General features: G+C 53.3%; 1 protein-coding gene across 4 annotated transcripts in view; it reads left to right on the top strand.

Annotated features, from left to right (window-relative positions):
- LOC127607513 (GATA-binding factor 2-like) overlaps nucleotides 1–5,414 on the top strand; it is a 142,216-nt gene extending 136,802 nt beyond the window's left edge. For 3 of the 4 annotated variants that reach the window (XM_052075899.1, XM_052075898.1, XM_052075897.1), the window contains exons 4-6: nucleotides 1,587–1,745; nucleotides 3,903–4,028; nucleotides 4,693–5,414. In XM_052075899.1, the coding sequence (XP_051931859.1) occupies nucleotides 1,587–1,745; nucleotides 3,903–4,028; nucleotides 4,693–4,992 (585 nt within the window). In that variant the 3' untranslated portion in view covers nucleotides 4,993–5,414. The remainder of the gene's footprint in view (nucleotides 1–1,586; nucleotides 1,746–3,902; nucleotides 4,029–4,692) is intronic. The other variant, XM_052075900.1, reaches the window with a different exon arrangement.
- The last annotated feature ends 7,369 nt before the right edge of the window (nucleotides 5,415–12,783 follow it).

A 12,783-nucleotide genomic window follows, 5' to 3' on the forward strand; every position in this document is an offset into this window, starting at 1 on the left:
ACACACACACACGAGGAAAAATACCCTCGCGTCGCTTACAATTGTACGAATCGGTCCTTCCAAACACACATTTTTTCAAGGGAACGTTGTCGAAATATGGAGAATTTTCCTTCCTTGGGAAATAATATTTCAAGCCCAGAACAACCTCGTTCAGTTGATCTTTTTTTTTAGTGTGTGCGTGAAACTGCCACACACACACACACACACACACACACATACAAGCGAATATCCTTTTTAAAGTCCGACATCAAGCAGCAGAAATAATCCGACCGGTGCCGTTACGTTGCTTCGAATTCAAGAAGCACATAATTTTCAAGAAATCGCATTTTTTATTCTACCGGAACATTCAAGCAAAGAATGTTTTTGAAAATGATTTTACAGCACTCCCGATTCAGAGGCTGCTGCGTTTTTTTTTCCTTACGCAAACGAGTAGGAAGCGCGTGCGTCCCATGGACTAGAATATTCGCTCGCGTCCAACGTGACGACTCTCGCGGACCGAGAGCTTGTTTTCGTGCCCTTGATTAGACGTGGGGAGTGGAGGGGGCGCGGGGGGGGGGGGCGCGAGGCGTCACGACGCGCTGGCTCCCGCCGCATCCCGCGTCGCTGCGAGTGAACAAATCCCGACCTTCACCCCTCCCCGCGCTCACGAAGAGCAGGCAGGCAGGCAGGCAGGCGGCGACAGAGCCCCCGCTGCTTGCGCTTTTAAGTCGGGCCTCGGCGGACTAAACGCGCAGGCGGGCGAGACCGCTGCATGCAGCCCGGCGGCCTGGTTTCCTTTTTCGGGATCACGCAGTCACGACGTTCTTGTATTTTTTTCCGGGGTAGGGGGGGGGGGGCTGTGTGTGTGTGTGTGTGTGTGTGTTTCTACCTTAGCGGTGCCGCCACTCAGATCATTTGACTGATGTGAGCTTTTGGAGATGAAAATTATTGTTTTGTGACATTTTAATAGAAGCTGGCCCATAATCAGGAACATATTGGCGGTGGCATTGGAGGGCGCTTCTCTGTCCAAGTGGATGTCCCACGCTCGGACGAGAGAGCTCCCACCCCCCCGCCCCCCCAAACCACCGAGATGCATTTCAAAAGGGAACGAGGCTTTTGGCTCCGGTGGGGTTCCGCAGCCGCAGGGCGGGCTCTTGGGTGTCGCGTCAGCAATCGCCAGGCGATACCCGAGGGAGAGGGGGGGGGGGGGGGAGCCTTGAATTCCAAGAGCAGTTGAGCAACAGGTCGCATTGAAAGAGCCCACATGAGAGAGCGAAGGGGAAAAGCGGGTTTGGCGTCAGCTTGAAGGCAAAGACCCCCCCCCACCTTGGCCTGCTTTGATTTGTCAGCACGCGGGGGTCGGTCTTCGGCAGAGCAGGTCCCCATTTGGTGCCGCGCCACACCCGTTTACCTAGTTAGCGACGCACGCACAGGAGCGCCGTGACGCACGACCACGTCAGGAGAGCCACTCCGAAGCGACCGCCGTTGCGCCGCTGAGCGACTCCTTAACTCATTCCCTCCCAAAGACGTTTTTAAACGTCTTTTCAGACTCGATCCAGAACCTGACCGACTGCTTAATTATATAAAATTTCTTCTTGTCCCCTCTTGACTTATATGCAGAGGGCCGCGAATGCGTCAACTGCGGCGCCACCTCCACCCCTCTGTGGCGGCGGGACGGCACCGGCCACTACCTGTGCAACGCCTGCGGACTGTACCACAAGATGAACGGCCAGAACCGACCGCTCATCAAGCCCAAACGCAGACTGGTGAGGACCTCCAATATGAGCAAAGAGCAGAAGCCGTCAACACAATTGCAGGAACGCCATCGTCTTCCTGGAATTGTGCGTGACCCCCCCTCCCCTCCCTCCTCCACCCCCACTCGTGATCCACCGCTACGCGGCCCGCTCCAATACTGCTTCTCTTGCCATTGTTCCCGCCGCCCCCGATTGCCGCTACCTCCGATACTGTTAGCGATAGCGGTTGCCCACCTTGCTTTGGTTGGTGCGGTAAATGGCAACAATGAATTCAGAATTGCCACGCGGGTCCCCAAAATTTAATTCCTGGGCTTTCAAATTTAATGTATTAATAATAATAATACATTTTATTTATAAGCGCCTTTCAAGACACCCAAGGACACTTGAATTGCTCATGAAACATCAAGAAAAAGTCTGTGTGACTTTTTTATTTTTATTCATCCAGCCATCCGTCATCCCGGCGGCTTTTCCTCACGAGGTCGTGGGGGGAGGGGGGGTAGGGGGGGGTGCCGGAGCCTATCCCGGCTGTCTTCGGGGCAGTAGGCGGGCCCTCGTCTGAACTGGTTGGCAGTACAGTATTCATCCAGGCCAGTCGTGATGCGCAAAAAAAAAAAAAGACTAAATTAAACTAAAACACACAAATTGAAGTTGAACATCGAAAAAAATGTCCTTTTCTTGCACAACAAAGCAAGCAAGCATTTACTCCAAAACTATTTTTGGAGTTGCTTTTCTTTCGATCTTTTAGCCCCGGGGGGCACAATATTTTTTTCAACCCATTTTCTCACTCATGTCTTTGTTGTGAACTGCGCGAAAGCCAATTTTCCCGACAGCGAGGCTGAAAACATCAAGTTGAAAATGCCCAACTTTGGAGTTTAGGCCACTTTTTTTGTTGGCTTGTTTGTTTTTTTTTTGGGGTGGCGTGGCCAACTCAATGCATTTAGCGAGCCCCCCCCCCCACCGCCCCCTGCCGCGCACATGCACACAGTGGCGTTTGTGAGGAAAAAAAAATTCCTTGAGTTCCCCCTCGCAAAAAAGTCCATTGCGGGCGGCCCTCTTTTGGCGCTGCAGCTTTTTGCGTTTCCAAGTGTTTGTCGGCGCCGCGTCGAGAGGAGGCGTCCAGTTGCTTCCTATCCGGATATCTGCCCGGCCCAGATAAGGAAGTCGGGCTCCCGGCTGTTTCCGCCCTTCGGCCGGCGCGCCGCATTCTCTCCGGCCGCACTGACACGCACTGCAAAGAGATGATGACAACACGAGAGGAGCCGCCGAGGCGCTCGCTCCCGAGAGATGGACGGCGAGGGGCGGGGATTGGAAAATACGCCGCTTTCTGTTCCACTTGCGCAGATGCGATGAGGGCGCTTTCTTCAAACGGTCACTCCGTTTGTGTGACGTCACCGAAAAAAACAAGAGTCACTTGGTTATAGAAAGGCAACATTAGCACCCGAATGAATGGGTTTGATTTAAGCAGGGAAGGGGGGGGGGGCGCTCACACAGCGCCCCCGAGGCTTCTTGCATGTCAAGTGAATGGTAGAAAGTGACGGATGCAGCCGGCCTTTATCTGGTTATGCGCGCCGCTTTCGAAAGATGCTAACGCTAATGCTAATGCTAATGCTAATGCTAAGATTCTTGTCGGGCTCCTTTACTTGTCAAGGTTGATGCATAAACCGCCGCGCTCGCTTATTGTTTCAATTTTACGAGAATGCTTTTGGGGCTTTCAATTGGTGATTAGCCAATTTTTGCTCGCTGTCCACAAAGCGGTCAATCGCATTCATTCATTCATCTTCCGAGCCGCTTGATCCTCACTAGGGTCGCGGGGGGTGCCGGAGCCCGTCCCAGCTGTCTTCGGGCAGTAGGCGGGGGACACCCTGAATCGGTTGCCAGCCAATCGCAGGGCACACAGAGACGAACAACCATTCACACTCACACTCACACCTAGGGACAATTTAGAGCGTCCAATCGGCCTACCATGCATGTTTTTGGAATGTGGGAGGAAACCAGAGCACCCGGAGAAAACCCACGCAGGCCCGGGGAGAACATGCAAACTCCACACAGGGAGGCCGGAGCTGGAATCGAACCCGGTACCTCTGCACTGTGAAGCCCACGTGCTAACCACTGGACTACCGGGCCGCCCCCAGTCAATCGCAATGAAGGCGTTTTGTGTGCTCTCCGCAGTCGGCCGCTCGGCGCGCGGGCACCTGCTGCGCAAACTGCCAGACCACCACCACCACCCTGTGGAGGCGCAACGGGAACGGAGACCCCGTGTGCAACGCCTGCGGCCTGTACTTCAAACTGCACAACGTAAGTAGCCCCCAAACACGCATCGGAGGGCGGGGTTGGTGGCGGGGGGTGGGGGGTCCGCCGGCCGGTCGTTAACCGTCAGAGTGGGCGGACAGCTCGTATCGATTTAGGGGCGGAGAAAGAGCCAGCGCCAGGCAAAGCCGGCTCGGCTCGCCCTGTCGAGCGTAACCCAGCGGCCGTCCTCCCCCCCCTTTTTTTTTTGTTGTCTTTTTGATGAATCCATCGTTGTTTCAATGGGGGGCGGTCCTCCCCTGAGAGGCGGCGGGGCGGGACCGCCATTCAGTGGAACGGCGTCGGTTACACTGATGAGGATTTGTCTCAGGCGGCTCCTTTCACATCCATTCAGGGCCTCGGCCTCATGTATTCAAATCGACCGCCGCCGCCGCCGTTTGCTTTTGAATTCGACCGAAGCCAAAAAACTCCGCCGACTCGCCCCCCCCCATGCGACGAGAGTTGATGCAAAATAGCCGCCCGTTATTGATAGCCTAACGGTTTGAATTCGGCATTTGAGTCGGGCGCGTGCAAAGCAAAAGCCACGCTAGGCGTTCCTCGGCAAAAACGGGCGCGTCGCGAGCGGAAGAAGAAAAAAACGGGCGTGGGGGGGGGGCGGATGGCGAACCTCGTATTCATGATGTGTGTGTGTGTGTGTCTGCTGCGATCGCAGGTCAACAGACCGCTGACGATGAAGAAAGAAGGCATCCAGACACGCAACCGCAAGATGTCCAGCAAGTCCAAGCGGAACAAGCGAGCGGGCGACGGCTTCGAGGAGCTGACCAAGTGCATGCAGGACAAGGCCTCCCCCTTCGGCCCCGCCCCCGGCCTCGGCGGCCACATGACCCACATGGGTCACTTACCCCCCTTCGGCCACTCGGGACACATGCTGCCCACACCCACGCCCATTCACCCTTCCTTCGGCCCCCCCCACCACAGCAACCGCTCGCCGGTTTGGGGGGAGCCGCATTGAGCCCCTCTCCCCCCCTGTCGGAGCCGCCGCCTCGCCGACAACTCTCAAGGCCCTCCCCCTTCCGGAGTCTCGCCTCGCAGCGGATGGAAAGCCAAGCGGGGGGGGGGGCAAAAGCAGGATCGCGGGAACGGAGGTGCCCGCCTCTCCTCGGCCCTCAGCGGAGGTCTTCAAAAGTTGCCGCTTGGCCACGCCGCCCCCCCCCCCCCTTCGACTCGGACCCGGGCTGAAAAACGCCTCGCTTTTTGTCAAGCGGTTGCATGACCTCCACTTGAAAACCGGACCTGGATGCAGAGGATTTGTTTTTCGTGCAAGCACTTGACAAATCACACGGCAATTCACCCCCCCCCCCCCCCCCCAGGGCATGTGCACCCTCTCCAAACGAAAACCCGCAAGGACACGTGGAATGACAGAGCCTCTGCTTCAAAGCACACACGCACACACGCATCGCGCGCCACGGCGCTCCTTTTTAAGGACTCCTTTTTAAGGACTCCTTTTTAAGGACTCAACAATGGCCTTTTATTGGGGGGATGGGGAGAAAGACAGCGCAAAGAGAGTGTTTATTAAATGCCTGATTGCTATTACGGTTGTTATCTTTGATGTTATAATTATTGCTGCGATAATTTATTTTCACGCTTTTGTCAAAGACATACGGAAAATGTTTGGACGTGGATTTCACGGCGATGACGCAAAGGAAGACCACCGGCTCAGAGATAAAAAAAAATTCCCAGAGCTGTGCGTTTTGATCATTATTTCCATCACGCAAAAAGTGAAGAAAATAAAGTTTAATACTTCAACGGTATGTCGTTGCTTCTTAAGTTTGGTCTGGCTCTCTTTTTCAATCTTTATTTTTTTTTTCATGTCCCCACATTTTTTTCTCCCCATTAGAGCATAAGGTGTCATCGCACATCCCCTTCAGTAGGTGGCGGTGTTGCTCTAATAGAGTGTGCGCAGCTGTAAGCTGGGGAGAGAATGTTTGAGAAGCACCTCCAAACCTCGATGCGTGCCGGCGTTCGCCGAGTCCGGACGCCGGCGAGCGCGCTCCGCGAATTTGCGGCGTCATGAGAAAAGGTCGTCGGGAGTCGCCGCGCCTCCCCCGTGCCGGCCGCCCTCTTTCTTGGCCCGGGCGATTGGAGTGAGAGGAAGGACAGCGGGGTCTTTAGCGGGACGCAGAAGAGGAAGGAAAGGCAATCAGGCGACCTGAGCAAACACGAGGGGGGGTCTGCTCGGAGCGTTTAGGCCCAGATGTGCGCGCAGCTGAGGCCGGCAGGAAGCGGGCCGCTTGTTACTCCCTCATCTCATCCTTTTTTCTTTCTCTTTGTTTGTTTTGCGCATGTTTTTCCACTCTGCCTCATTGCTTTCTTTTGGAGGTCCTCTTTTTTTGGGGGGCTTTTTTGGCAAGGCTTCAGCGTTTCTCTGACGTCGTCGCTATTCAACGCACGCGGGGCTCCGCTCTCACTTGGAACCATTACGGTCAGATTTTGAGCAGAGCCCGCCCTTAATGAGTGCTCCATTAGGGCCAATTAGGGGTCTCGCGCACCGGGAGACAAAGCGACCCATTAAAGACTCGCGTGTAAAAGTTGACTTTCATGCCCGGCTGAACTCTGCGGCCGGCTCACATCTGCGGCGGCGCTCGATCTGCGCGACTTTCCCACAGCCGCGATATCTAGGTGCCTCGTTAGATTCCGATGTCCCACGAAATACCGCAGCTTCTCTTGTCGAGCATTTGTTTTTGGTTTTGGTTGGAAGCCGAAATTCCGTCTTTTCCGTCCCCGCCTATTCCAACACACCTGCTTCCAGCGATGAGCTCATCTGCAAGCTTTGTCGAGGTGCGAAACTATCGTGAAAAAATTGAATCAGGTGCATTGGGAGGAGGGGGGCCTCGAAAACGGGCAGGAGACGGCTCTCCGGGACCCCGAATTCCCTTCCTCTAATGTAAGCAATCGCACCCTTCTCACCCTCTCGGCACACGTGGTGCCGAAAAAAATGACCATGTATAGTAAGGCGTTTTTGGACGAAAAAAACGACCATGTATAGTACGGCGTTTTTAGCCGAAAAAAAATGACCATGTATAGTAAGGGATTTTTAGCCCAAAAAAACAGCCATGTATAGTAAGATGTTTTTAGCCGAAAAAAATGACCATGTAAAGTAAGGCGTTTTTGGACGAAATTTTTAGCCGAAAAAAAAACAACCATGTATAGTATGGCGTTTTTGATCGAAAAAAAAAAGACCATGTATAGTAAGGCATTTTTTGACCGAAAAAAACGACCATGTATAGTAAGGCGTTTTTTGACCGAAAAAACGACCATGTATAGTAAGGCGTTTTTAGCCCAAAAAACGACCAGGTATAGTAAGGCGTTTTTAGCCCAAAAAAACGACCATGTATAGTAAGGCATTTTTAGCCCAAAAAAACAGCCATGTATAGTAAGATGTTTTTAGCCGAAAAAAATGACCATGTAAAGTAAGGCGTTTTTGGACGAAATTTTTAGCCGAAAAAAAAACAACCATGTATAGTATGCCGTTTTTGATCGAAAAAAAAAAGACCATGTATAGTAAGGCATTTTTTGACCGAAAAAAACGACCATGTATAGTAAGGCGTTTTTAGCCCCAAAAAAACGACCATGTATAGTAAGGCATTTTTAGCCCAAAAAAACGACCATGTATAGTAAAGCATTTTTTGACCGAAAAAACGACCATGTATAGTAAGGCGTTTTTAGCCCAAAAAACGACCAGGTATAGTAAGGCGTTTTTAGCCCAAAAAAACGACCATGTATAGTAAGGCATTTTTAGCCCAAAAAAACGACCATGTATAGTAAGGCATTTTTTGACCGAAAAAAACGACCAGGTATAGTAAGGCGTTTTTAGCCCAAAAAAACGACCATGTATAGTAAGGCATTTTTAGCCCAAAAAAACGACCATGTATAGTAAGGCATTTTTAGCCCAAAAAAACGACCATGTATAGTAAGGCATTTTTTGACCGAAAAAAAACGACCATGTATAGTAAGGCGTTTTCAGCCCAAAAAAACGACCATGTATAGTAAGGCATTTTTTGACCGAAAAAAAACGACCATGTATAGTAAGGCATTTTTTGACCGAAAAAAACCGACCATGTATAGTAAGGCGTTTTCAGCCCAAAAAAATGACCATGTACAGTATGGCGTTTTTAGCCCAAAAAAATGACCATTGGTATGACATATTGGTGCTTTGACATTTTCCGCGGGCATCCTTTCACTCGTCTACCTCATTCGGGTCACTCCTTTTGCTGGCAGGTTTTGGACAGCCGTGATGGCGTTGCCAATGCCTGATGTTGCCCCGAGGGGTCCAATGAAGCCCCGACCAGCGGGGAACATTGATGGCGCATTCAAGCTCAAGAATCAACAAAGCGAGCAACTCGGGCCACCGGCGCCAGTCCGCCTGCGTCACCACCTCTTAACTTTCTCCCCGACTAAAAATTTGCAGATGAGAATTTCTGGTGGTCATCCGGCGATGAGCATCAGACAAGGTGAGCAAAGTCACCTCGTGAATTACGTGACACGGCGGGGCCGTAAAATAGGATGCGGCTTATCTGCGCTCTCAGCGGCAAAGCCTCCGAGATCGGCGGGGCGAGCCCGCCGGCCGCCGACGTCGCTTTACGACCCGAGCGCCGAGCCGAACGTTCGGGCTCGGTCCCACCCGCGTCCTCCCTTTCTGCGTCTCCTCCAGTCGGCCTTCCCCCAATGCGTTTGCTCCGTCTCTGCGGGTCGCCCGCCCCCTCGCTGAACTCCCACGCGCTTCCTGTCTCCCGCTCCCCCGGACGAATTTGTTTTTTCATCAAATTAAATTAGCGCCATCAAAAGGTAAATGGCGGGCATCCTTTCACTCGCATGAGTTAGGGAGAGCGGCCCGCCCGAGATGAAAGCGAGTTGAGCGCAGTTCAGACGCAGGTCTTTGCGTGCGCGTTGCCGTTTGGGGGTTGACCTTTGCCTGGGCCCGGCTCGGGGAAAAAAAAAAAAAAAAGCACGAGTCCTTTCTTTGCTAAGACCCCGAGAAGGCGACGAGAGCAGCGACGGAGGACGGGGGCTTTTTTTCTGCCTTTTTGTTGAGCGACGCGAGAGCAAGAGCAGAAGTCGGACTCGGGCCGTGACGAAGCGGTGACGAAGCACTTTGTCGTCTCAAGCGCAAATGCCGCCAGTCACCGTGAGCGCGCCGTAAAAAAAGCCTTCTCATAGCAGGGCAATAGCGAGGAGAGGCGAGCCGGCGCGTTTTCCTCAAACAGCTCGAGCGTAAATCTCGCAACTCTCGGCTCCGTGGAAGAACATCGATACGACGTCATCGAAAAAGCTCGAGACGCTGAGAAGCCGGGCCCACGGCGCCTTATCGCCGATGACCTCCGTCGACAGGAAATGAGCGCGGGCCAATCTCACCGCCCCATCTCGCCGAATGTCAGAAATGAGCAAGAAAAAGCCCAAAAGGTGTTTCCGATCTTGCATCATTTTCCCCTGCGATGACCCCGGCGACCTCTCGCGCCTTTTCCACCACTGCGAGCTTGGCGAGCAACAGCGGCCGTCATAGCGTCGGGGCCCTTTCGTTGTCCCCCTCTTTTCATTTGCTTTCCAGTCTGGCTTTTCACACTCGGTCCGTTGGAGTTCACTTTCGGGAGTGGCTTGGTGAGTTTTTATGAGGTTGCTTGAGTTTGGATCCATTTTCGGAGGAGTTGTTCATTTTTTGCGTGCCGGGTTGAAAAAAAAACGCCTCACAGTGAGTGCCTCGTTATCTCGGTTGTTTTAACGCAACTCAACAAGAGTTGAGTTGTGTTAAAACATTCATTCATTCATTCATCTTCCTAACCGCTTGATCCTCACTAGGGTTGCGGGGGGTGCTGGAGCCTATCCCTGCTGTCTTCGGGCAGTAGGCGGTGGACACCCTGAATCGGTTGCCAGCCAATCGCAGGGCACACAGAGACGAACAACCATCCACGCTCACACTCACACCTTGGGACAATTTAGAGCGTCCAATCAGCCTGCCACGCATGTTTTTTTGGAATGTGGGAGGAAACCGGAGCACCCGGAGAAAACCCACGCAGGCCCGGGGGAGAACATGCAAACTCCACACAGGGAGGCCGGAGCTGGAATCGAACCCGGTACCTCTGCACTGTGAAGCCGGCGTGCTAACCACTGGACTACCGGGCCGCCTGTGTTAAAACATTCATTCATTCATCTTCCGAGCCGCTTGATCCTCACTAGGGTCGCGGGGGGTGCTGGAGCCTATCCCAGCTGTCTCCGGGCAGTAGGCGGGGGACACCCTGAATCGGTTGCCAGCCAATCACAGGGCACACAGAGACGAACAACCATCCACACCCACACTCACACCTAGGGACAATTTAAGATAAGATAAGATAAGATAAGATATCCTTTATTCGTCCCACACTGGGGAAATTTACAGCCTCCAGCAAGAATGTATGTAGAAAGAAGAAAGGAGATTTAGAGATTTAGACATGCCACGCATGTCTTTGGAATGTGGGAGGAAACCGGAGCACCCGGAGAAAACCCACGCAGGCCCGGGGGAGAACATGCAAACTCCACACAGGGAGGCCGGAGCTGGAATCGAACCCGGTACCTCTGCACTGTGAAGCCGGCGTGCTAACCACTGGACTACCGGGCCGCCTGTGTTAAAACATTCATTCATTCATCTTCCGAGCCGCTTGATCCTCACTAGGGTCGCGGGGGGTGCTGGAGCCTATCCCAGCTGTCTCCGGGCAGTAGGCGGGGGACACCCTGAATCGGTTGCCAGCCAATCACAGGGCACACAGAGACGAACAACCATCCACACCACACTCACACCTAGGGACAATTTAAGATAAGATAAGATAAGATAAGATATCCTTTATTCGTCCCACACTGGGGAAATTTACAGCCTCCAGCAAGAATGTATGTAGAAAGAAGAAAGGAGATTTAGAGATTTAGACATGCCACGCATGTCTTTGGAATGTGGGAGGAAAACGGAGCACCCGGAGAAAACCCACGCAGGCCCGGGGGAGAACATGCAAACTCCACACAGGGAGGCCGGAGCCGGAATCGAACCCGGTACCTCTGCACTGTGAAGCCCACGTGCTAACCACTGGACTACCGGGCCGCCTGTGTTAAAACAACCGTCCACAAATCAACTGCAGGTATTGCGCAACAGTCCCCCGCCATGGAAGGACAAGAAGTGCATCGGCCCCCAAAGGCTCTTGGACTCGACATTTTCGCTCAGCTGAGAATTGCACTCATTGTATAAAATGTTGGCTCCTCAACCGGACAGTGATTTGAAAATGGGACCGGCAAATCGCATCCGTCGTCTTTCACCTGAGGGGGGCGGCTAAGGTCCAGCCTCTCCTTTCTCAACACTGCCTAAAATCAATCATCGGGCTTCCCTCATCCCATGAACGGAAAGCATTTCAAAGCATGTGAACGTGTTGAATTGGCATCGGTCACATGAGCGCTTTTCACATTCTCTTCGGTTGCCCCCCCCTCCTTTACCCGATGAGCGGAGGGCCAAATCATCCGCAAGCTAGGTAGCATCCCGCGCGGCCAGCCTCAACCGTTGCGCAAATTCCATCCCTACTGTCTGAAGACAAACGAGCCCATTCAGACCAAGAGCGCAAGTAGGCTACTCAGGTCTTGGAAGGGGGGCGGGGGGGGGGCTTCCGTGCCTTCATAATGGCCCCCACCATTAGCGGCGCTCCCTTGCAGCCAAATCACTTTCACGGGTAACTGGAGAAACGTATGAGTGGGTTGAGGACAGCTTGGCCTGTAGCCAGGCGACGGGGGGGGGGGGGGGGGGGCACGGCCTTTCGTTGGCTCTCCTCAAGTCATTCTGGAGCGCCCGGTCGTCAACGAAAACGTACGCCGCGCGACCCGGCAGAATTCTGAGGCTCGCCGCCATTCGCTGCCCTTGCGCCAAGGTCGCGAAACCAAACCAAAGCGAACCCCGACGACTTCTCTCAAGATCTCATTTGCACTCGAGCGCACGCTCGCCGTTTTGACACTTTGACTCCTATGACGTAAGCCGCCCGCAGTGGCCGACTGGAAAAGTTGAGCCCGTTGTTTTTTTTTTTTTCAGAACGCGGCCGGCGTTACACAGAAGAGATGGCGAAATTTGTCAAGAGGCAGAAATGATCGGTGGCACGATTAGCATCCGCGAGCCTATCTTTGGGGACGATCGGCCCGAAAAAGGCCATTGTGCTCACTCACTGGCGCCGGCGAGATGTTGCAACCCCAGCACCTTACGGGCGCTTATCTCTCCAGAGCAGACTGCGGCGTGATACGCATCTGTCATATTTGTCGGAAAGAAAAGACACCGCGGTGAGAGCGAGATGAGCAAAACTTTAAAAAAAAAAAAAAAGGCCAACAACATCAACTCACTTGACTGCGGTTTCCGCACGGCCGTCATCACTCACTCGCTTGTTTGTGCGGTCGAGGACGCCGCCTCGGACCGAAACGTCCGAGGCGCTAAAAAACGCTCGCTTTTGATTCTCAGGAGAACTCGATTCAAGAAGAACGACTTTAACGTGACAAAGGACAAGCGAGCGCAGGAGATGGCCGATTACCACTCGCCATCGACGTCTTCACAGCCACATGCCCAGTTATCGAAGGGTGTGCGCACTTCTGCAACCACACGAGGTGCTAAAAAGCGCTCGCTTTTGATTCTCAGGTGAACTCGATTCAAGAAGAACGACTTTAACGCGACAAAGGACAAGCGAGCGCAGGAGATGGCCGATTCCCACTCGCCATCGATATCTTCAAAGCCACATGCCCAGTTATCGAAGGGTGTGCG

Source organism: Hippocampus zosterae, chromosome 9, assembly GCF_025434085.1.
Source record: "Hippocampus zosterae strain Florida chromosome 9, ASM2543408v3, whole genome shotgun sequence".
Taxonomy (NCBI): Eukaryota; Metazoa; Chordata; class Actinopteri; order Syngnathiformes; family Syngnathidae; genus Hippocampus; species Hippocampus zosterae.